Raw genomic sequence first — 26,561 nt, forward strand, 5'->3', positions numbered from 1 at the left:
TGACAGAGCAGCCTCCAGCACTATTACAGAGCTAGAATCTGACTGCAGTCTTCTTCCATCTTCATCTCTCTCTTACTTCTTTCCACATTTCTTGCATGTGAACCATAGACGCACATATGCATACAAATTCTCACACATTCTCTCTCACATACTAACTGTTTCTCCTTTTGTTTACCTCCCCACTATCCATATACATGTATATCCCTAACAGAATTATTATTATTATTTTCATTAATCTTGAGTTCACTCTTTGCTGTTTATCAGACCAGGTGTAGGTTTATATCTGTATAACCATGCTCAATACTGCTGTCAGGCTCTCTGAGGAAAACTGAGAAAAACTGAATCTGATTTGTAATGTATTATTCTCTCTTCTTCTTCTCCACTGCAGCTCTTGACCATCGATGATGACTTTTGTGGCCTCGACATGAATGCACCGTTGGGCGTGTCTGAGATGGTGCGTGGCAAGCCTCTCTTCTCCGACGGCGTTGACAAAATGACCTCTGTCATTGCGTATGTGTACAAGAACCACTCGCTGGTCTTCGTGGGCACAAAAAGCGGACGAGTCAAGAAGGTAAGGAGCAGGAATACAGAATGAAGAGTAGCAGATATTGCTGAATTGATGGAGGCAGATTTGGTTTCTCTCTGTTAAAATGTGGAGGAAGGGCTGGGAATTGGGGACTGCTGGATTGGAGGAAGGATAGTAGTAGTAAGGCAGATTGACTTTCAGGCAAATCAGCTGAGTCGGCTGCATTTGCAGGGGGGAAGAGATGTGTGTGTGTGCATGGAATAAAGGGAGAGTGAAAGGAAGAAGTGTGTGTACTTCACTGTGGAGAGAATTTGAATGTTCCTGTGTGTATTTTGAGGAAGGGGGGGGGGGATCAGGAGAGCCCCTGAGGGTTTTTTATTCCTAGAGCCAAGCCTATCTGGTATCTCTCAACATCCTCCTCAGCCACTGCACCATATATCACACATACACTTGTATACACCCAGTATCAGGAGTATCCACTGTACTTTTCCTTCACTTTGGACTTGTATAAAATCCAGAGCCTGGGGGCAGATTGTAGCACACATCAGCATGTTGCAGAACTTGCTAGACAGCACAGATCAGCATGTTGCAGAATCGATTAGACAAAGTTTCTTATCTGTTTCTTGAGGCAAATTGAGGGATCAGAATAGGATGAACTACATAATTTAAGTGATTTATTTAACTGCATTATAATGAATTAGTGCAATAAACTATGCCTCACATTTTATTTTATTTTTACAATTTAGCATGTTTTACATTTTTGTGTAGGTATTGGTAATTTAGATAGATGGAATCTAGATTATAATTACATTATTAGTAAATTGATGGGCTGTGATGACTTTAAAGCTCCTGAAAAATGAACTGTTGCCATAGTGTTTTCTGAACATCTTTTACCACAACTGTCTCTCTCTTGAAAAACATGTCACACTGTGTGACAGCAAAGCTTTTGGCTAAACAAGATTTGTCTCCTCAGAGTTAAACAGCACTGGATAAGCTGGGTTTTGGCGTGTTGTTGCTTCCACCCTAGACTCCCCTCATGCCCCGGTGCCCTCCCTTGTGTGGCAGCCCTTTTCTGGGCTAATGCGATGATGCACTGCTGCTAGGTGTGATAGAAGGGTGGTAGCTCCTGTGCTTTTACTCCCACTTTCTCGCACTCACACACACATATCTAAGGGCCATGACTGAGACTAATGCTGGGGCAGTGAGCCTCACGGGCCTGGCAAAACCATCATCACACAGAGAGGGGGGGAAAGCGAAGGATGGAGTGACTGAGGGAGGCAGAGTAAGGTTAAGCTGGAGGGGAGATTTTGGACATATGGACTATACAGTATTCCTGAAATGCTGCATGCCTTAAAGGGAGGAAGAAAGTTTGTATGGGGACGGTTGAAGGGAGAAAAATGAAAGACGAAAAAGTTAAATAAAAATGTGATTGAGGCAAGCACAAACAACTGATGCTGAGGGGATTTTTTACTGATACACAGGCAGACAGGAATTCTAGTTTTTACATTGTTTTTTGTTGATTATGGCCCCTGTCTGTGTTTTTTTTTTGTTCCGCACAAGAGCAGAGTGGTTGATGCACCGGTTCTCCATGTTGTATAATCAACACATAAGCAGATGTTTCAAACAGGGGAAATATGCAATCATATTTAATAGCTACTGCTCATCTGTTATGATGAAGGTGAGATTTAGTGGCTTTGAGTGTTAAAAGTATAACAAGTTGTTTTCAAGGTTTTCTGAATATTTTTTTTGCTTCAGGATGTTAGAACGTTTTTTTTTTCCTGTTATCTTTGTGCTTTTCTTCGTCTTTCCGTTGGCCTCTCTCAAGACATCCCTCTCAAAGCCACATATTGGCACTTGAGAGAATCGTGTTTGCAGGATTTTGACATTGTTCTCATTCAAACTTGACATGAATGGAGATCAGATTGTGCACATATGGTATATTCAGGCAAAGAAACTCCACAGACACACACCATCTTTGACAAAAGGTGATCAATATACTGTGTAAACACAGACATACACATATGCACACACAGCCCCATTACAACCCCATCCTCCCCTCCCATGTACATACTTCCCCTCCCCTGTCGTTAACTGTATACCATTAGATGACATCACAGGCAATAAAAGACAACAACAAGACAATAAAAGGTCTGAGCTTCAGTCCACCTCCTTCATCAGTGACTTTATAACCCCTCGGCTAATGGATTTTGATTTATATACACTCCTCCACCTTACTTGTTCCATCACTCAACCCCCTCCTCCTCCTCCTCCTTTCTCTCACTTCTTCTCTCACACACTGTCTTTCAGTCTTTCTGTTTTTTCCAGTGTTATTTATGATCCTGTGACTAACACATCACCCTGAATAAATTTAAGCATTACGGTAAAAGAGAGTGGATGGACTTTAATGCAATGTTGTTTGGGGTCAGCTAAATGTTAGTGTTTACAGGCTCACATTTATGACATCATGAAGTTGAGCTGGACAGGAAGCTGAGTGAATTAAATCAAATTTGTGTGTTAAAATGTTTTTATGTGGTTTAATGGGGATGAGAGTAAAATTTTGTGAGTATAACCTGAGACCTGTGTACCAGACTACAGACATGGTTGTATTTCTTTAAATACTATGTATATATCTAGACGCAATGTTTTTCACAGTGAAAAAAAGACACGCAAGTGCAGTATGCAATGCTTGAAAGCTCTAAATAATGTGAGGAGAATACCGTGTCAAATCCTTAACACCACCAATTTGAGCACTCATGAAGAACCACCATCCAGAAGTTCACAAACAATATCAGGAGCAAGCTACTAGCAAGCACCCAAACGCACACAGCGGTAGCTGCAGGCCAAACGCGAGTGCGGGGAGAGAGAGAAACAGAGAGAGGGGTGTGTCTCGTTGAGTTTGAAGTTAGCAGTAACATTTTAGCTGTGATCGTAGCTGATTGATGATTCAAACAATTCCACTGATGTGAGTTAAACTGGACATTCATTAAGTTATACACATCTAAAAGTAATAAATGTAGCCTATACTAACACTGTTAGTTACTTGTGTTTTTCATTGTGGTCCTGTAACTAAAATGGTTATCATCGAAACTTGTTTTATACAGCTCATATTGACATCAGTAAATATCGGTTATCGGCCATAGCAGCAAAGTTATCGGTTATCGGTATCAGCCAAAATTTTCATATCGGTGCATCTCTAATCAGTCCCTCCAGGATTTCGCGGCCTTTTTTTGAGATTGTTGCGGCCCAAAATGGCAGATTTTGCAGGAGCTTTTGTAAAAAATTGCGATAAAAGTTGCGATGTCTTTTTGTATTTATTTTTTTTTACAATGAAGTTGCGAGAAACAGTGAAAATTGCATAAAAAAGTTGTGATTGTATACTTGTAAAAAATAAAAAGGAAACTTGTTTTGGGGAGAATAATACAACTCTGGGCTGAGTTTTCCTAGTAACCTTACCAAAAAGGCTCAGGATGCTGCAAATGTTTGTATAATATGAAAATGGCTGGTGGATTTAAGACAAAAAATAATAATTTATTGAATTAATCACATTTGAACATATCGGTCAGTGGCTTGTTGATCTTTACATTGTTAGTTCATTTCCTATCCTGGCCTGGGCTGGGACACACATTCATACGGTTTGATAAAGTACTTATTGGACTTTAACTTATTGTTGCACTTACAATAATGAGCGTAGCTGTCCTCAATTTAGGTCATTGTGTACGTCTCATCTCCGTTTTTTCCTGCATCCACCGTGTGTGTTTGTGTGTGTGGGAGGGGGAAACTGAGCAGCAGCCCCGCCTGCTGCAGAGAGCCGACAGGATTGAAACTTTAGAGTGAAAAAACGTTACAGCATACATTGATGTTAAAATGTATACAGGTTGGCAGGACGGTCTGAAATGTTTTGCACGGTCTTTCGCTGTACGTTTTGTTGGTAAATGTGAGATGTTCGAGTCACACACGTCTCGTCTTTATATCAGAAACAAGGAAATGAATTTGGCGACGTATGTGTGTTACGTCAACACGTTCTCACTCCCGCTTGGTCAGTGGCTCTCAGAGTCACATACTGATACATGTCTGGCACATAGGACTGCTGTGATTGGTTGAAGTCACAAGAAACTCCGGTTATTGGTCAAATTTGCAGTAAAGTTGCAGTGATTGCTCAAAATTACGAGTCGCACCGAATTCACTGTGATTGGTTGAATTGGTGAATTGTTGCGATCGCAACATCGCGAAATCCTGGAGAGACTGCCTAATATAATAACATAATGCATTCCCTAGCCCCTACACCTAGCCTTAACTATCACAACTACATACTTAACCCCAACCCTTACCTCACTTCATCCAACACTAGAGATCAATTGGAGACGTAGAACAATATTTGAGATAGCAACAGAAACAAACTTGGGCGTTTAGACTCCATTCATGTTAAGTATGTTCATGTAATGTAGGCTCACAGAGAAAAGAGATAGGACGTGTTCTCTTGGAGGCTAGATGGTAGTGGTGGTGATGGAATGAATTGTATAGTTGTTCTGAAAGATGTGCATAATGATGATTTTCCAGAAAATCTGGAAACTAAGGTTGGCCTGGAAAGAAACAGAAATTCACCACTAGAAAAAAACAATGCCTCACTCTCAAACAGTTCTTTGAGGAATTTCCTCACTTTGCTCTCATGTTCTACCAATTTCAAGTTTCTCCTCACAAAGTAGTACAAGACCACACACACACACACACACACACACACACACACACACACACACACACACACACACACACACACACACACACACACACACACACACACACACACACACATCCCTTGCCTTAGATGTCTCTGATGGCTGAGTGGCTGTGTTGTGTAAAGTGCGTATTGACACAGTCTAAGCTGAATTTCATAACACCCTCCTGTCAGCACAAAAGGCAGTGCTGTCGAATCAGTAGAATTCTGTACATACCCACAGCTACAGCCATGCTTGGCCTTTACTGCCTCGCACAAGGCTTAAAACCCCTCACATCACACAGATCTGTACACCTCCATGCCTTTTCCTCACTCTTTTTGTTTCCACCTCACTTCTAGCTCTTTTGAATTGATAGAATGTCTCTTCTTCTCTACTTTTCACCACACATCCCACCTCTTTTTCCTCTTATTTCTTTGCTTCCCCTCCCTTTCTCCACCTCTGTTTGCCCTCTCCTCATAATTTCCCTTTTCCTTTTCCCTTCATCTCTCCCTCCTCCCTGCGTCTATCTGTCCATGGCTGAGTGGAGTTGCTGTGAGAGCTCTTTGATGGCTACCTCCTGCCATTGGAAGTGAATGGACCATATGGCTTCTGTCAGCCTGTCTGTCGGTCAGTTTGTGTGTGCGTTGGTCTGTGGCTTAAGGTGGAGATGGAGATGTGATGGAGATAAAAGGCTGTGGCTGGGTAAGGTTTAAACCCATTTACTGCAGGTCAGTGCACAGCAGCAGGTCAAGGGGAAAGCCTTAACCCCCTGCAGGCTTTGGTTTAGTTTATGGTCATCTGGTCAGACTACACATTAGCATGAGAGGTACACTTCTGTACAGACACACATGCATGATACTCACACTGCACACAATTGCATTTCTTGATACGTGATGCGTGCATCAATGAACACTTACACCCACGTACACACTGTTGGACAAAGGCTGGCCAGTTACTTCCGTGTGGCCGTAGATGGAGAGGTGGACTATAGGACTAGAGGGAGATGTGGAGGATAGAAGTGGAGAAAAAAGGGAGGGAAGAGATGAGATTGCGGGCCACCTGCCGAGGTGCTAATGCATCTCCACTCTTTCCGTCCCAATGGGGGAGCATTGGCGCTCAATACAATGAGCAGTTAACCTTGAACTTGACATAGACAAAGACATGGCATGCAAAGGTAGTGAGGTCGAAGAAGCTGAGGATAAATGTGTGTGTGTGTTTCTGTGCTCTAGATATCACCAGTATACAGGCACTGTCAAAGGTACAGTCTGTAAAAGTGGAAGAATTTGCAAGAAAATGAAAGGAGAGCGTAGAATGACATGACAGATTGAGAGTGAGACAGAAAGGTGACTCAATGGTAGTTTGCAAGGCTATATCAGCTTCTTGAATAGGAAGACTAAAGCTTGCAGGAGTAGTGTAGAGACAGAGAGATCTGTCATTTAAGGTTGTCAGGGAGATGGCATGAGCCAGAAACAGGCCAATTCCGACACTGGATGGTTAATGCTTGTTGTTGGGAAGGGAAAAGTCAAACTCTCACACATTCTTCAGGTCATTTCTTCTGTATTTAAAGATTTCTACGGAAAATATCACTTTGTTCAGGTTGAGTATTTTAAATAGCAGATTCAGAGAAAATCATTTTACACCATTGCATCAATGAAAAGTAAATGGAGAAAAAGATAATACAGTATATGTATTAAATGTGTTTGCTCAGTAGCAATTTAAACCTTGCAGTCTAATCAGGTACTGTAACAATAGTTTAGATGGCAGAGCCACATTTAAATTACAATCACAATTAACATTGCATTTCTGTGGCATTCCCTGTCTAATAAATGAACAGGGGCTGTTCTGCTTGCTGGCTTTGCTGTTGGCACAGTAGATTATGGATGGGTAGATGTACATGCCTGTGGGTGTGAGGGCTTTTTTACGTGAGGTATTTATTGCTCTGGACCAGTCCCATATGCTTTCTGGGTTGATTGTGTCCTTGTTTTGCACGTGTATGTGTGCTTGTCTGTGCATGTGTGTCTAAAATGGGTTGGTTAGCCCCAGATGCAGATTATTGAAATGGGCAGAGCTGAGCCATGGTCAGTGGAGCAAAGGATTAACTGCTTAGAGCTAATGATGAAATATGCTTTAGGACGGACAGGCATCGTGTGTGCGTGTGTGTGGACAGTGGTTTATGATTTAAGCCCCCTCCCCACCCTTGTTATGCTATAAATGCAATGCTCTTGAACACAGGTTCACACACTCGCACACACTGCTACTATCACCCTGACGAGTAGCCATTACAACCCCACCCAGTAGTCGATTAATTCTGGCCAGTGGTCTAAACTGCTGCTGCATTCAGCCAGTCTCCCCAGAATGTCAATGTTTCCATACTGTTAAGTATTCCTCAGCAGTCTTCCTAGTTGCCTTGGCAGTGTGTGTGTGTGTGTGTGTGTGTGTGTGTGTGTGTGTGTGTGTGTGTGTGTGTGTGTGTGCGTGCGTGCGTGCGTGCATGCGTGCGTGCGTGTGTGTCTGCTCCCACACCAGCTAGTGCAGCACACACTAAAGCAGTCGTGAGTTGCCATGGTAGCACAGGCTGTTCCACACACATGATAGAAGGCATCAACACAGGGAAGACACACACACACACACACACACACACACACACACACACACACACACACACACACACACACACATATATCTAAGAGTATATTGTGATACACATGTATTTAATTCCCAGGGAAGCTTACAGTACTGCACACACGGTGTAGACATTATGCTGATACAATGGACTGAGTGCACATTAGGATGATCTGATCTGATGATAGTGGACTGGTATACAAGTGCTGTCTACCTCACTGCTATAAGGCTGATTGAACACACAGTATTAATGTGTTGGTGTTTTCGTCTCGCCGTGTTAACTGCTGTCTGTTACACAGCTTCACTCTGCTATTTGTTGTAGAGATAGAAAGACATGCCAAGGAGAATCAGTCAATGGGAACCCCTCGGCAGCCACCCCACCACCCCCCTTCACCTCATGCTTCTTTTCTTAGACTCTTTTTTTACACCATTGTTTCTGACCAATTGTTTTCACATACATCTTCTTCTGGTGATTGCTTGGTGTACATGTTTGCTTAGGCCCCACTCTAAAGTCCAATTTCTCTTCTAGATTGAGGGAGTAGGAAATAGTCTGTGTGTGTCATACATGAATTTGAGTCTCTTTGTATATATAAGTAAATTCTGTGCAGAAAATTACAGGAGCTAATGAGAAGTAAAGTCCAGTAATGGCCTGGGAAGAGGATCAGAAGATAGTGGTTACCTTGTGTGCTCACAATCCCCACAATACTTGCCGTGCCAGCTGCCAACACAAAACACCTCATCCAGTAACCAGGCTGTCTGACTGGGCAGCAGGCAGAGTCCATGTAGAATTCATTTAGGAAGCCTGAGTATTCCCTTTAGATAGATATGGGTTAGAGTTGGTGGGAGGAAGGTAAGGAGAGAGGAGATGGGAAATGGATGATGGGGTGCAGGGAAACTGGGCACGGTTTAGGGGTTTAGAGGATGAAACTGATGTAGAGTTGAAAAAAGAAAAGGAGGAGATGAGGAGAGATGGTTAGATAGACGAATGCATGGTGGAGAAACAGAAAAGACAGATGGAGAGATGCAGAAAGGAAAATATTGCTGTGAGATAGAATGTGCAACACATGGTGAGAGTGAGAGAGAGAAAATAGAGATGGATGGATGCAGAGATAAACTGAGGGCTAAATAATCCAAAGGAAAAATGAAAATGTGGAGATACATGGAAACAGAGAGTAAGGTAGAAGCGGAAAGCAAGGGGCCACCAGGGAGTGATGGAGCATGTCTTCCAGACCATTGAGGAATTTACCTGCACTCCTGCATGCACACACACACACACACACACACACACACACACACACACACACACACACACACACACCTCAACTTTTCCATTTGGCCATTCAGTGAGAAAGTGTTAAGTTGATGAAAGACATGAGGGAAGAGGAGGAAAGCAATCTCTCCGCTGATTTAGACAAGAGTATCACATGGTGCTCAGGTTAGTAAAGAGCAGCCACTTTGCACTCCTGTGCCTGCCTGACTCAACAGATACACACAGTGCCCTGATATGGTGGATGAAATTGCTTTTGCGTTCAGCGTGTTTGGCCCCCAACCTTCATGTGTGTGCGTACGTGGTCGTATGCAAAAATAGCTGTTCACCTCACACGTGTCATTCAGGTGTGTATTTATAGATGCCATTGCTTTAGCTTGGCCTTATCCCTCCTTTCCAGGGCTCCTTTATAATTGATGAGCTGCCAGGGGCTGAGCAGCGCAATAGCACACACACACACACACACACACACACACACACACACACACACACACACACACATACACACACAACCTTGGTAACCAGCTGTTTCACTGCAGGTTGACACCATGTTTGCACACACTAAGTCAGAACCACTTGATTGCTTTAAACTTGCTATGAATCATGGTCCATGTAGTGTCACATCCTAGATGCTGTTTATGTTGCTCTGACTTGCTGATTAGCTGCACCAGCTCTTAGTCATAGTAAAATTTAAACTACCTTAGAATGTCAACCTAATATTACGCTGCAGGATATTTTTTTGTAAACATTTTTCCAACCTTCCTCTGAAAATGAATTAGTATTCAGACAGAAGGCTTGTAGAAATCTGTTGTCTGTCTCATTTATTTACACAGATCTTTTCTGACATTGGTAGCAGGAAGAGAGTGGGTAAACAGCTACAGAAAGAAGAGCATGGCAGAGAGAGACTGAATGAGTGTAGAGGGCAAAATTGGCGAGCGAGAATGATGGGTGAAAGTTACAAAGATGGAGAGAATGTCGAGAAAGGGTAAAGGGAGACAGTCTGATGGGAGGAGAGGGTGAGTGGTGAAATAGAGTTTGATATTCATTTCACTTTCGTGAGTCTGCACCTATTGAGAAGAGTACCAGTATGTGGCAGCCTATTGAGCTGTGAGTGATTTGAGTGGCTATTCTCTGCAGTGTGTAGATGAGAGTTGAAAGGCTTGAGCCAGCAGAGAAGTTGGAGAGAGAAATGGCTTCAGTCTGATCTTTCTGTTTCCTGGCAGTTTGAACTGTGTAGAATTGATGTGTTACTGGCTCAGGGTTAAGACAAGGTTGGCTGCTGTGCTTTGATCACAAGTATAATTTGCGACTGTCATTTTTTATCTCTTCTCAGTGGATGGTTCGTCTAGTACTTAAGCAGGAAATCTCAGAATTCTTATACCTTGGGGGAGAACAGTATTTTGTCAATTCAAAGGACTTTTGTGTATTATGTGTTTTTTTTATACATTTCCCCCTGTTTGGAATGAAAGACTGCAGCAATCTTACCATGTTTTGACTGTTAAAATATGTTTACATCTACTCTGCGTGTTACAGTAAGCCCAAAGTTAGCCTCCTAGCTCAATAATCTGGCTTTGTAATAAAATCTGCTGCCTCCAAAGATGTACTGCACACATCTTATAGGCATCCTGATCTACACTGAAAAACTGACAAGGAGTATGGCGGAAGCAAAGAAGCAACCACAGGAGAAGTAAACAAATCTGGTCTAAAATCTACAAACATCCCAGATATCATTTCAGCAACAAATTTGCACTTATATAGTTTTGGGTTGATATAGTCATTTGACAAAACAGCCATGCTTCAGATGACATAAGATAATTGTTTAGTTACATCTCTCAAGTGTTCACACTCATACAACACATCTGAGTTTTTCTCTCTACCTCGCCTGTCAAGCTCACCCTTAAAGCCTAGATCTGCTCAGCCAGTTAATTAGCATCACTATTAACATGCTTCAGCCAAATCAAGTCTGTGCCAAGCCAGCAAATGGGAAGGTAATTATGTCCAAGCTTTCTCTCTCTTTCTCTCTCTTCTACTGATGGATCATTGAGTATGTAACCACAGAGAAACACTCCATACATAGCTGTCTTCCACACATATACACACACCCTTACACATTTACACAGACTTCTTCTCATGTCAAAGGTGGCTGAACAGTTAAGAATCACCCTCTGTGTGGCTGCTGCTGAAGGAAGACGTGACTGCTTCTTTTCTGTACATTGGAAGAAGCGCTTGAATTGACATTAATTACTCTTGTGTAGCAGACTGTGAAGGCATGTGCTCTCCAACACTTAATTAACAATTCCTAAAGGTAATTTATCATTAATTAAATGGTATAGAAAAAGTTTATAGTTACTGCACCCCAACAAGATTCCAGCGCATTAATTATCATTTCAATTTTGTTTCACGCGTTGGCATTTGCCTTGCGTGGCGATTGCTAATTTGTGCTCCAGCAGTAGAAAATCAATACATTGTCTAGCAACTAATCACACAGTGTGTTTGGTGGATGGATTGCTAGCAATAACTCTGACAGTGCCAGAGTGTACTTTCCCATCAATGAGTCATAACTAAAGGTTAATGATGAACAAGGATAAGTGAAGTTTCATGTTCTTTTCATTCAAGGCTGGTTCATCAGAAGCAAAGTAATGTTCTCCTTGTCGAGTATGTCTCTCTTTCTTCTTTATTCCACTCTACACAAACTTTCATTACTTTGTGTGTAATGGATTTTCTCAAAATCATTGATGGATGACTGGCTGAAGCAGATCCATTTTCTTCCCATTTTGTATCAGTGGTAGTGCATGCAGCACCCATATTTCTACAATAACTCATTCTTTGGATTTGTAGAAGCAACTCATCCCTCCTTCTGTTATTCTTACCCCTTTCTCTCTTCTATACCTCCATTCTTTCCATTCTGACTTACCTCCTCTCTCCAAGTATCTGTGATTTATAGCTGAGTCTGTGCAGCTGTAGAGGACACACCACTGCAGGTAAGGCCTCTGCATCTCCTCCTTCTCTCACTACCCCCTTCTCTGCACGCCTGTAGCCAATCATTGCACACCATAAGTCTCTTGGGGCGACTAGTGCCCCCACACACCTTTTTTCTTTCCTCCACCTCTCTCTTCTCTCTCTCTCTCTCTCTCTCTCTCTCTCTCTCTCTCTCTCTCTCTCTCTGCAGAGAATAGTTTGCCTCACAACTGGGTCATTCTCTCTCCTCCCTGCAGTAAATGCTAACAGCCAGCCAGTCAGGGAGGCTAGGCTGCACTCTGTAGCAAGGCTCAACTGCAAGGAGACTTCTGAGACTGCAGATGGAAGTGCGTGCTGTCGAGGGGGTTGTGTTTGTTTGCATGTACGTTGGTGTATGCATACCTGTTGAGACTGCAGGTATATTGAGATGGAAAATGTGAATGTGTGAATGGGAGGTGTATATGAATGACATTTCTTTTCCATGTGTTTGTGTGTGCATGTTGGGATATTCTGTGTTTGGAAGCTTCCATTAGCCTCCACATGTATTAAGTCGCCTGCAAACATCAGCTGCATCTCCCAGCACCTGTTTGTTTGTTTTGCTTTATTTGCACATTCTTATATTGCTCAGCTCATCCTCCCACTCATTTCACAGACACACATGCTCACACAAACCCTCTAATGTAGCTGCAGTGGTGTCAGTGAGTTGCGATTTAGATTACTCTGACTCGCCCATTAAGCAGATGCCAGCATAAACATCTTTAAAAGGGTCCCTGGGTCTGGCTGTCTGACATCAAGACTTTGAAGTGTGCCTCTGGTACCAATGCTGCTTCATAGACACAATGACAGCAGAGATGAATAGTGAGAGAGATTGAGAGAGTAAACAAATGAGATGGATGGGGGAGAGAGATGATGAAAGGAATGCTGGAAGAGACATTAAAAGACAGCAGATGCAAGTAAAAGAAGAAAGAGAAATTAACATCTGTAATCTTACACACCTATCCTCACAGTCGTCTTTTTTCCTCTTACCTCCTCTCCTCGCCCTTTCTTTTCCCATCCTCAACACACACCTTAATAAGTGGATTTTTATCTCAGCTACACCAGCGCTCCCAAAGACTTATGGGATTTCCTTACCTCCTGCTGCACACACAAAATGGTAATTGCCAATCTGCAGTTAGAGTCTCCTTGTTTTTAAGGAATAAGGCAGAATTGGTTAAAAAAAAAAAAAAAGACCTTTTTAAAATGTTGATTGTGGGTTGGTGTGGTCTTTTATATTACGTTAACAGTTGTGCTGCCATCACACCTCTGTAATCTCTGTGTAGCTTAGAGTTCACAGAGGCTCTCATGTCTAGACTAAGACACATATCAGTGGCCTGAGTCAGCTTAAGGTGCGGCCTCCTCCCGTCTTCTCTCTCCTCTTTCTCTCTAAATCTCACCTTTACACAGAATGGGATGAAAGGTGTGTCACCCAAGTTCACCCATGCATGTTGTTTAAAATGACTCTTAATTAATGATTCTTAACACACAGTCTCAGTTTTAACAGGCAGGTAAATTCCATTGTCAGGTCCAATTTCTTCCAACTCAGAACCATCTCCAAAATTAGACATTTCCTATCACCCTCTGATCTAGAAAGAATCATTCATGCACTTATATCATCCAGGCTGGACTACTGCAATTCCCTCGGCATTTCCCAAGCTACCATTTCCCAGTTACAACTAGTGCAAAACGCAGCCGCCCGGTTAATAACAAGGACAAAGAAATGAGACCACATCACCCCTGTCCTTCCATCCTTACACTGGCTCACCGTTCACTTCAGGATAAACTTCTAAACCCTCTTAATTGTCTACAAATCCCTCCATGGTCTTGCTCCTTTCAGCACCACCAGACCCCTCAGATCAGCCTATCGTGGCATGTTGACTGTGCCCCGGTCATGGAAAAAAAAAATGGAAACTTTTTTTTGCTTGTATACATACAGTATGTTTTCATCATTATGAAGCACTTTGGTGCAAAACTTTAAAAACGTTTACTTTTAAACTGCTATATAAATGAAATAAACTTAAACACAGTTACACACAAATTGATGTAGTTTCCGCCCTAGCACTACACACATGACGTGTGCACCTGACATCTTAAACGGGCAGAAAAGCACTGGAACAAGGAGCCCTTTAATCTTTAAGTACATGGAACAAAAAATAGCCTGATAGAGATATGCAGTTCTGAAGGAGGTTTGAATTGATTGGCATTGTAATCAAATGTTAGAAAGCTAAAAGTGCCCAGTGTGCTGTTTTTAGTGGAACAGTTTTATGCAGATTATTGTGAAGCATATGGCTTCACAGATTAGTCTTTTAACTTTGTGGTTTCTAGCTGAGCTGATTTAGACAATATTTCTGTTTGACAAATATACCTTTTTATTTTACTAGTATATACATTTAAGGCAGTCATAAGTATTTCTGAGAACATATGTCATTATGCCACAAGTCCAGCTCTGGCCTTTATATGGCTAACCCGCTTGCAAGCACTTGCTACATATCTCCTTTCTGCCTGATGAGTATTATATCGCTATTTGTCATTTGTGTCCACAAGTATGGTGCTGCAGTATGGTGCCCCCCCTGCCAACTAAAGTCCAGGGAGGGAGCCAGTGCAACTCTTCATTAATTGTTTAGCTATACCGCCTGAGCCCAGAATCACTAGCACAAACACACTGCTTGTGACACCTTTTGACAGGTGCAAGTGAGACCCAATCACTGCACACCCTCTATCTCTCTCCTTCACTCTCTTTATCTCTCAGCAAGTACCAGCCCTTTCCTGCTTGATATTCATCCCCTGCTGTAAGATTGGACTTGTGGTTTGTTTAACATGGATAACAGAAAAGACCTACAGTGTGTTACTGTGTGTGTGTGCATGTATCTATTTGGAGGGTATGTAGTTCTTGTACACATTCATCACTATAATAGAATATACGATAAGAAGAGAGACACCCAGCATGATGTGAGAGAAGTTGTCAGATAAGTTTAGTTAGTGATTCTATTAGTGTTGGGCTTCCTATTTCCTTCCTCTAATGTAGCTCAAAATAAATTGGAAATGATCCAGTGGGAAAAATTGCGAGAGAAAGACGATAATTTTGTATAGTGTAGTACAATGCTTTTATGAGCAAAAGCATAAAAAGCATTGGAAATACCATGTGTTCTTCTCTCGTATCTGTCAAAATATTATCTGCCAGCATGACATCACCCTGCACAACCTCAGTCCAGTTACTGTTCAATGCTGTAATAGTCAAAGGTGGATATAGGTTACCCATCACAGTAGCACTGCAGCTCCACACAGCTCTGTATGCTTAGAGAGGTGTGTGTGAATGCATGTTTTAGTGTATCTGTGTTATTACCTGCCTGAATCCTCTAAAAAGCCAACACTGTGGATATTTGTATCCCTTTTTCCATTTCCTTGATTCCTGAAACTTGAGCACCCTGGGAAATTTGACTTCCAAGGACACTCTGATGTGCACACACCCCAACCCCAATTCCTTTTTTTCTCTGTCTGCTTTCATTGTTGACTAAAACTCAGTGCGGCATCTCGTCTACTACTCCTCCCTGGAGATGGAGGCCTAGTTCTTGCTCCCCATATGTAATCAACTTCTCCCCTTTCATTAAAGCTAAGCCCTTAGCACATAGATGAATGGGGGAAAAGCTTAGTCACGAAATGTGCTGCATATCAATCAGAGAAAATGTTTAGTGTGCAGACACAGGATGCAGAGAGGAGGTGAGAAGAGCACAGAGAGAGGACTGGAGAAAATGTGCATTAAAATGTAATATAACCAAAAATTGGATGGAAAAAGAAAATTGAGATGTAGAGGATACAACATTCCCTAGTAACATTTCAACATTCCACCCATGTTTTTGTCTTCATCTTTTGGTAAATCTCTGTCTGTGTTTGGCTAACAAGCCACGAGCTTTGCCAGGAAGGCACGTGGCTGTGGCCGTTCCATCTGGTTTGGCTCTCCAGATCTCTCCTCGTTAGGCCATTACTGCCGTTTAGTCTCAGCTGCCCGCTCCTACAACTGGCAAACCAACCAAACCACTGTCCTCCTCTCCTTCTGCCGCCACCATCATTGCTTGGCCCTCGTCCGCAGTAGCAGCTTAACTGTCAGCTTTAAGTCCTATCCAATAAGCTTTGCAGCCACATAGAAAGTGATGTCAGTCCCAGAAAAGTAAAAACCCCAAACAGTGTGTGCATTCTCAGCAGGAACTGTTGTCACCAGTGGGTTTCATATGTGATCAAACCTTGCGGTGAACACAGACTTTTTGGGATTACCATTTTACATGAGATTTTTTTAAATTGAAATTAAATACATAATTGCAACAATCTAAATATTTGAAACAAAACAAAAAAAACACAACATGCATCATTCTTGCATCATATTGCATCATCAGCACATTTTTTATGTGCTTTTAAAGGTGGATGGTGATTTAGCTCTATTTATTCTCACTAGTACCTTGTGTTGTGATACAATGCCCTACAGTTTAGGCTTTGATTCCCTTGCGGCTTAGCACACCACAGATGTAACTGTGTGTGTTAGAACATGTTGGCAGGCACTCTATTTCACACAGCGTGGGCTACAGACTTGGCCGACAAAGACACGCCAAGGGAGACACATTTCGAAATAGAAACATTAGTCCCGCCCACTTCTATCCAGACGGATGAAGAAATAGGAAAGCATGAAGGATAGTGATGGATGCAAGAGAATGGCGAAGGAGCTGTTGCCCCTTTGTTTTGCCCCTCACAACTTTCCTCACATGATTGGCTGGTCTGTTTGTCAGTCAAATTATCTTCTAGTGGGCTGATATTTCACCATGCTTTGCCTCCTTCATCTCTACCTGTGTTCAAACCACAACTCAGTGGAGGTTTGTGATTCCATACTCCAATCTTGCTCAAGATCATCAGGCCAGCTAGCAGCTGCTAGATTCTGATTTGCACATAAGGCCAACATGTCTACCAGTAGTTGAATAATGAGCTTGAGGTGCCAATTTGGGAGTTATGGTGGGTGGGGGTGGTGCATGTTGGATGATATGCAAAATGAGCAAAACGAGCAAATGAGGAGGAGGAATGGAGGGTGCAATCTCATCTCTTAGGAAAATGTTATTTAGGCTTCATTTGTCCCAGAAGAATGCCAGCAAGAATGCTAGAGCCCTCCATAGCTCCTACTCATAAAAAAAAAACAGTTCTTCTTTTTGCTCATGAATATCTTTTTGACAAATTCTGTATCCTCTCTTCTTTGTATTCTCTTCTTATTATTAATTTCCTTCCCTTCATTGATTGTAGACTCTAGTGTTTTTACATCTCCCCCTTCAGGAGAAAAATAAATACTGAGGATAATTTGGTCAAAAAGTTGAAAGCCATGAGAAGATTTGTTAACACTTGACACTTAACTAAACTGTTGATGCTTTTGCAACATCACCATGGCAAATAACTGTGAGAACAGCTACTCTGTGTTATATAGCCCTTAGTCTCGCATTGCCAGACCTATCTCCACAGCGCGGAGGAGGAGGGTCTGGCTAGTCCACACAACCTTCCAGGATAGGAGAAAAACATGCTCTGGTTTATTGGCTTTTCTTTAAACCAATCACAATAGTCTTGGGAGGCGCTAAGCAATGGACGGAGCAACTGTACCTCTGCAAAATAGCCTCGGGAAAGGTTGTTTTAGTCGTGCAAGAGAAATCTCTAATTCAACAGACAGTCTAGCTAGCTGTCTGGATTTACCCTGCAGAGATCTAAGAAGCAGTTAACCATAGTCCTCATAAATTGACCAGAGTTTGGAATGCCAACACAAAAAAGCAGAAGGTGAGGGACATCCGGCCGATAATGAGGGACATCTGGCAGAACCTCCGGCGGCACCGGAACAATCCCATAAATGAAACATCATCGATATATAGACTTTATAGCTCTGTATATTATGTCCATGGTCACTGTATTGCTCTCTGTGGAGACTCCAAGCTTGTTCTCTAGTGCAGCACTTTGTCCTTAGTCAAAAATGAAGCATGTTTACATCAGTAAAACTCTTTAAGTTAAAACAAATCATCTCTCACACTGTTCCCACATAAACACACATAGATGTGTTCATGGGGACACACTCGGCAGCACACTCAAACACTTAGCTTCCCCATGTTAAATGGCCACTAATTCTCTGTATCAGGGGATTATTCATTATTGATTTATGGATGAGGAGTGAAATTACTCATCAGTTGAAAGAAAAAGGCGTTTTGTCTTCAGGCTAGAGTGTGCCAAACTATATTCTGGAGTTAACAGAGGTGATGTATTTGGGCTTAAGGCCATCTATCCACCTGTGTTTATGCATTGCACTTCAGTAAAAACTCTATGTCCAAAACTGATGATTAGATTACATGGTAACAATTGCTAAATCTTAAGCAAATTGCATTACTTAGAAATTGTCATAATCTAAGACATTGGACCCTGAGGCCAGTGTAATCACCTAACTGCTACTAACAGTAGTATGTTTCATTGTGTAGCATTTTAGGACAAGAAGCTTTTTTTACTGTAAACAGCTTTGGTCTTCTTCTTCTTGTTGACCAGCAGGCCCATGGCTAAGTAGAAAGAATATATACACTATTAACTATTTTCACTGACTCTCCTCTGTGTTGTAGATCAATTCAGTGTAGTTTAGGAAAGTATTGATCCTAAGAAATGAAATTGTTCCAAATCTGCCTTGTACTCACAGACCGCATTCACCTTTTCCGTCACATTTGGATATATCTCCTTGTAGCTCTGACCGTGCATGCGTGCGTGCGTGCGTGCGTGCGTGTGTTAACAGAAACCTGAGTCAGCACTGAACACTAACTCATCAAAGGCAATCCATTGTGTTAGCATACAGTGGGAAAAGGATCCGTGTCTACATTACAGTTGATAGGGCCGATCCATTTCAGTAGAGTTTGATGTTTTCCCTGGGCCCTCTGTTAATAAATGCCTGCTTTGCTGAAAGTGAAGGCATTTCTTCCCTCGAGTTTCCTGTACAGTGTGATAGCATATTTAGACTGCTGCTGTTGCTAGGCTTTGTTGCCTGGCAACTATTTATCTACTATTATGGGATTCTGTGGGGCTCAATAGGGAAGTTAGCACGGACAATTTGGCCTTCTGTTTTGTAAACTATGTGATGTCATATTATGCATGTTGAAGTTGCAAGTGTGAGCATTCTGCTGCAGTGGAAGCAAAGAACAGCTACAAGGCAGCTGCTGCCCATGACACATTCATGCATAAATATACAGTACAAGACCAAAAACAATAACAAAGCATTCAAGGCAACACCATAAATCATTCAGATGCGCACAGCATACTTTCTTCATCTCAACGCTCAGAAACAATGATAGACGCTGTTGTCAGTGTGCAAGTATGGAGGCTGGTAAGTGTCAAGTGGAAGGCCAGGTCCTAATTGAGAGCTCAGCTATTTATACAACAGTGACGTCTACTGTACCTCTTGACTTGTCTTACTATTATCTGCACACGGATGCCATAAACACACGCACGCCACCATTATATCATCAACATCAACTCCAGCACTGTGGACTCACCATTGGACAGGCAAAGGAGATGATTGATGTCAATCAGTGGCAGATTTGCATGCCAATAGGACTGTGAATAGGTCAATAGTTGATTTCCTTGCAGGCTTAAGAACATCTGTCCTCCTGTGGGGTAAGAAACACTGACTGTGTAAGATTCTCCTGATGGCCTCTACATTTTCATGTTATGAATTAGATTAATTTCATGACTTGGATGATTTAATAGGTGTCTGTTGATGGGAAGGAGGACTGCGGTGATGGAATTAAGGTCATACTATAAGAATTACTTTTATCAAATGTTTTGATGAAAGTAAATGATAAAACAAGCATGTTTTCTATACTGTTGAATTTTCTAACATTGATTATTTACAATTTAAGTTTTCTTTCAAACTGCTACATACAGCCTTTTAATTAATTATATTTTGGTAAATTAGAAACCAGCCAACATCCATTACTCAAGAGTGTTAGCTAAGGTTAAAGATTTTCTCAGAACACACGTATAAACCAGTTCCTGTGAAGTGGTAAACCATGAATCTTAGCTTGTCTTGTGAAACTTACTTCTTGCATATAACATGGATATGTTTGTGTGTTTACACAAGCTGATGCTTGCTTGTGGATGTTGTGTATCAAACATAGCAGGGAAAGTGCTTTTACGAAAAATGAACACCCATAAAGACAATTGAAGAGATTTTGTGAGTTGTGCATGTGTGTGAGTGTGTGTATTAGTGTCTATGTGAATTTTGTTAGGGCCTCTGTCCAGGTGATGAATGATCCAGGGGGCTGAGTGGAGGAGAGTGTCTATAAAACACCCCCACCATCCTTCCCCCTTTTCTACCATCCACCATCCTTTCATCTTTACTCTCTAAAATACCCTTTGTTTTTTTTTCCTTTGTCTCCCGTCTCTGTTTTGTTTGTGTATCACTGTGTCATGTCTGGCGGCAAAGAAATGAGTGCAATATTATTTTACGGGACAGCGACTTCAAAGTTTCCCTCTGTTTGGAAGAATTAACAAGCGAAGACCTAAGGATACAATTTAAAAAGAGAAGAGTTTGAGAGAGTAAAATAGAGAAGGATGTGGAAGCATATTCTGCAAAAGGCAGACAAGTATGTTGAGTGTGTGAGCTAGTGAAGTGAGTAAAGATGAGATAGAGATCAGTATAGAAAGGATGAATTAATGAAGGTATAGAGGGATTGGACAGTGAATGGGGAGAAAATTATCATAAATAAATGTTCTGCATAAACAATGTTAAATGAATTGCAGTTACACCTTGCTTCCAAGGAATAGATAGGAATGAAACATGCACAATTTACTCCTCAGTACAAAAGATGAGTAACTGTGTCAGAAATTCAGTTTTTTTGATTGAAAAGAAAAATGTTCAAGTCTGTGTATTTAAAAACATGAGGACAGAAGTCATAAATGACTCAAGGAGCATTTTGGTAAGAAAACTTTTTATGATTTAGTTGAGTGGGCCATTAACGGCATACAGAAGCTAAAGATTATGCTTTGTAGAAACACTTTGAAGGAATTTGGCAGCTATGGAGCAGTATTTCCTTCCTATTTGAAAGAACAAAGTTTTGAATTTGCTTCAGTTGTGATTAATGCCTCTGTCTGGCTTCTTCTACAAAGCAATGGTGGCTGATTCTAATGGGTATTGCAGTAATTATAGCCTTTCTCCATACTGATGGGTAGAAGTAAGGCCATACCATAAACCTATAGTTATCCAGGTCACTTGAGTGTTTAATACAATTTAAAATATCTTAAATATAAAATGTAAATTTACACTGGGGAACATACTTACAAAACCAGTGGCTCCAACAAATTTGTAACTCAATGACTTTGCAATATCATTTTGTTCTGCCACACCGGTTGGCCTTGACCATTATGGCTGTTTTTCTACAACCCTTAGATCTCAGCCAGTGGCACAAACATTACACAGACACTACTTAAATGCGCTCAACACCACCCAGCTCCCTGCCTTTATATCATGGTGTCTAGCCCTTGTTTGTGCCAACTACCCCATACTGTGCCAACTAACAACCTCCCTGCAACCCTCCATACACACACAGACTAACACACACACAGGCAAGCACCCCTAAACCAGCTGAGATGAAAAGGCAGCGGATCACACAACTGCTAAACTTTGATCAATGTGGCAACAAGTGTAAATAGGATCATTAATAGGGATTTAGCAAGGGGCTGCCGTCTGCGATTAGACATAGGCAAACATGCACATATGCTTATATCAGCCGCTAGTATTTTAAATGCCTCTTTTTGCTGTGTGTGCACACACACACACACACACACACACACACACACACACACACACACACACACACACACACACACGCACACACACACACACATGCAGACAGACACAGTTCATTTTTCTGTTTCCAGAGACGAGATGCAGCATGCAAACAGAGTACCAACAGGGCCTTTAATTGGAGTGTAATCTGAAAAGTGTAATTTGCCTGGAGTGGATAGAGAGATCTGACAGCAAGAGTAGAAGAGGGAGGGACGGGAGGAGAGGATTACTGTGAGGGAAAAAAAGAGGTTGGAATAAAAAAATAGTGTGGATGAGCATAGAAAAATAAGATGAGAACATGGTGGCAGGGCAAAGAAGAGAAACACGAAAAATTAGATGGAAAGAAAGTGGGATTTAAAGAAAATCAGTTGGAGGCAGACAGAGAATGAGAAAGAGACAAGCGGAAAGGCTGCAAAATAGTGAGCTTTAAATGTCATGTGTCACTCGTGGATGTCTCCATTCCCTGTCTTAGTCTTTCATACACAGCCCCTACTTAGATTACAGCCATTTGTCACATTAGATCTGGTTCTCAATCCAATTCAAATCCACAAATCAGTGAGTATTTCCCTCCCTAAACTCCTTAGATTTCTATTGCCAAAACCAGATTACATCGCTTTTATAACCCACAAAACCCACTGCTGCTGTGGCTTTCCAGCTACAAGCCTCTTATCTATCAAAACGTACTAATGAGTTTGAAGCTGACCGCCACCAAAGCCAAGGTAGAGAGAGAGAGAGAAATGTTTTGCATGTGGTTGGTTGATGTGTCTAGGAAAACACAACAATGTGATCATGGAGATATAATAGGACTACTGTGATCTCCCAGCAGGGCTGAGTAAGGGCTGTAATTTATTTTGAAGACCTTTATTCCTAAAATGTAATGGAATTAAGTTATTTGTGGAATTGAATCATTCAATCATCAATTTACTCAGCAATAGCTATATAACATGACTGGAGACTTAAAAAGGCACTGAACCAATGACTCCAGTATTCTACAATAACATCTTTATTCATTGGCGTAGGCTTCCTCTCTTTGTTGAGATCAATTATGATGAGCATGTGTTTATCCTTCCAAGGTCATATAGTATCAGTCTATTGTTGAGCTTTTCAAAATGGTTCTGACCTCAACCCTCACCCTAACCTCCCTCACCTTGACCCCTGACCTGTGACCCTTGTGTTGTCTATAATATTGTTTGTCCAATGAGGAAGGCAAAAAGCAGAGAAGCACAGCTGTTGCTACTTGTATTAATGGGTTGCTTAACTTTACAAGTCTGAGCTTGTGTCTTTTGAGTCTTTGGTATCTTCTTTTATTTATTTTTCCCCTCCCTTATTCATCATCTTAACCCACCTTTGGCTCCCCCTTATTCTAAAATAAAAGGAGCCTGGCAGTTAGCTTTTTGGATGGCAGGCTTCTCCCCCCATTTTCAATAAGTCATGCTGAGCTCCCCACTCTCCACAGCTATCGAAGCTAGAACACACGCGCGCACACACACACACACACACACACACACACACACACACACACACACACACACACACACACACACACACACACACACACACACACACTAAATGCATGTGCCATGTGTTGGCAGTGATATTTTTGGGGCTTTGTTTTGTGAAGGGGAACTGGCAGCTTCAGTATAGTGTGCAATACACAAGCGAGAGACTATTATTGGAGATGATGGCAGAGGGACTTCTTTTTCTCTCTGCGATTTTTACGTCATTTTGTATGAGACTTTAGACCTGCTCTTACATTATCACAGTTCCCAGTTGTTTTTATCTATTTGAGGTTCTTTTTAACACTCTTGTTGTCCTCATTTTTGCATACCTGCCTGAAACTGATATATTTGCCAATCTTACATAATGCCCATCATACAATGCATCGCCTTTTTGTTTCTCAAGCTTTTCAGGTTCCTTCATTTCTCATTCATCTATCACTCACCATTTAGTTTCATGCTCTCCTGATTTTTCATTCATCTGTTTTCCCTCTTTAACCCATTCATCTCCATACTCTCTCCATCTCTGTGTACGACTTGATGTCCCTCCCCTTCCAATCCACCCTCACAACTGTTATTCTCTCTCAGTGCTGTGTGAGTGACAGTCTCCGGCAGGGTTAGGTAAGAGTGTGCAGTGTGCCCTAGTGAGCTGCGGTGAATAATTCAGTCAACAGGACATGAGGCTACACTGAACTAGAATTACAAGTTACAAAATACTGTATTTACAAAGGAAAAAGTGAGGCATCCGCATAGCATTGTGTGTTGTGAAGTGAGAACCCCAGGTGGGCCTGCAGATTTAGCTTTCTTAAAGAAAATTAACATGAAGCAAAAAAAAAAAAATAGCATAGGCCGTAATTGTACTATCCATCTGTATTACATTTTCTCCCATCAGTATTATGATCCCAGTGTGCTGTTATGTGACATCTTAACAACTGAACCAATTTAGTGTACCTTTTGAATTTGTTGTCAGTGTTGTTTAAGTACAGTGCTTCATTGAAAAGATGGTTAGGTTAGCATATGTGCTGTTTTAAGCAGTAGGGTACAAAATACTCAGTCAGGGCTGTTTTGTCACTAGGAATGGAGATGGAAGATGGTGTGAAGAATAGCTTGTATAGGGAGAGGAGATGAGTCACAGGGACAGAGGAGTGGCAGCAGGAAGAGAGTGGAGGGAGAATAAGACTAAATAGGAGATCAAGGTGAATTACAGGGCACTACATTTGTTAGCTGGATGAACTAAGGGAGGAGATGATGTGAAATGAGGAAATGGGGAGATGTGAGTAAGTAAGATAGGCATGGACAGAGGAATCCTGATGTGAGTCATTCAGCCAGTGAGAGATGGGTCACCATGGACACAGCCACTGACCCTGCACTGATGCCCGATCTATTGATCCCATTAAAGCTACACCTCTTTGTTTCTGTCCCTCTCTTCCTCTGTGGTTGCTTTCCTGTCTGACTGTATTAATCTTAATGAGATCAACAACTCTGCATCTCTCTTTGCCTCTCTGGTCTGTGGCGTCTGTCTGTATGCATCAATTTTTGTCTAGCTGTCTTCCTACTGTATTGTAGGATCTATTTTGTGCTTTTATAGTATACAGTAAGTGCCACAAAATGCAAGAATTGTGCAAATCATGACTAAATACATGGTGAGGAATACAATACCATAAGATAACCTAATAAATACAAATCTATTAGGCCAGACATAATTCTGAATAAAACTGTGTCCTTATGTTCAAACCCATTCCTGTCCTTGACATCTGCGTTGCCACTTTATGTTCCTAACATTTTGTCCATTTCTTTCTTAATTGTCAAGGCATTCTGTATTGCTCTTATTTTACTGTTCTTTCTCCATCTCAATCAGACAATAGGTTTGAAATATGTGTCTCTTGCCAATTGGAAATTAATTAAAGGCCATTAACAAACGTGCAGGTTTAGATGTATATACTGTATGTCCAGGAGAAGAGAGAAGTGCTGTCCGGTTACTCATCAGTGAGATCATTCGCAATTAGCCCCCTTTGTGCTAATATAAAAGGTACACACACACGCACGCACGCACGCACGCACGCACGCACGCACGCACGCACACACACACACACACACACACACACACACACACACACACACACACACACACACACACACAGCTTTACCATTCTATGTCGAGACTTGATTAGAGGTTGATTTAATGCTCTTCTAACAATGAGCTCTTGTTTATTTCCAATTAGCATGATGGATGCAGACTGCTGCAAACATACTGCCTTCCTCTTCCTTTTTTTCGCTCTCTCACCTCATATCTCTCACTCTTCCTTTCTTTCATTTAAACGCAGTTTTCTTGGATGGCACTCACATGGCAACAGCACGCTTGGACGTGAGTGTTGCCATGGAGGAGCATTTTAACAACTGTGGTTCTTGCTGCAACATATTACTTATTAATTGGATCTTCGGTGTCCCTAACCTCTTTGAGGATTGAGCTTGGCTCTGCTTTATGTTACCTAGTGAGATTTAATCTGAATTTACAGTTTCTTAGGACACATAATCCTACTCAAGTGAATGGCAAAGTGTGTCCAAAACTTTGTTTGAGACTGTATATATTTGATGGTCATCATTTTCAGAGCAAGCACGATGAAATAAAGTCCAGTTATTCTGATCTAAGCATATCTCCAGATGACAGACATAACAGTACATGGGGTGGCAGTAGCTCAGTCAGTAGGGAGTTTGGTTGGGAACCGGAGGGTCGCTGGTTCAAGTCCCCATATGGACCAAAGTATGGTGATGGACTGGTAGCTGGAGAGGTGCCAGTTCACCTCCTGATGAACATGATCTTGAGCAAGGCACCATACCCACAACTGCTTGGGGCACCTTTCCATGGGAAGCCCCCTCACTCTGACATCTCTCCATTAGTACTGTGTGTGTAATTCAGACCTGTGTGTAATAACAACAGAGTGAAAACATTGTAACTTCCCCTTGCAGGATTAATAAAGTATAAATTATTATTATTATTATTATTAAGCACCACCCTCACATATACTGTAAGAATGCACACAGGCGTGCTATTAAGACACTGTAAGTTCCACTAGATACATGCATATAAACAGACAAGCTCATTTAAACAATT

General features: G+C 41.6%; 1 protein-coding gene across 3 annotated transcripts in view; it reads left to right on the forward strand.

Annotated features, from left to right (window-relative positions):
* plxna4 (plexin A4) overlaps nucleotides 1–26,561 on the forward strand; it is a 252,928-nt gene that overhangs the window by 39,001 nt on the left and 187,366 nt on the right. For all 3 annotated transcript variants that reach the window (XM_035996329.1, XM_031313676.2, XM_035996330.1), the window contains exon 3: nucleotides 389–571. In XM_035996329.1, the coding sequence (XP_035852222.1) occupies nucleotides 389–571 (183 nt within the window). The remainder of the gene's footprint in view (nucleotides 1–388; nucleotides 572–26,561) is intronic.

This window comes from Sander lucioperca, chromosome 20 (genome assembly GCF_008315115.2).
Source record: "Sander lucioperca isolate FBNREF2018 chromosome 20, SLUC_FBN_1.2, whole genome shotgun sequence".
NCBI lineage: Eukaryota > Metazoa > Chordata > Actinopteri > Perciformes > Percidae > Sander > Sander lucioperca.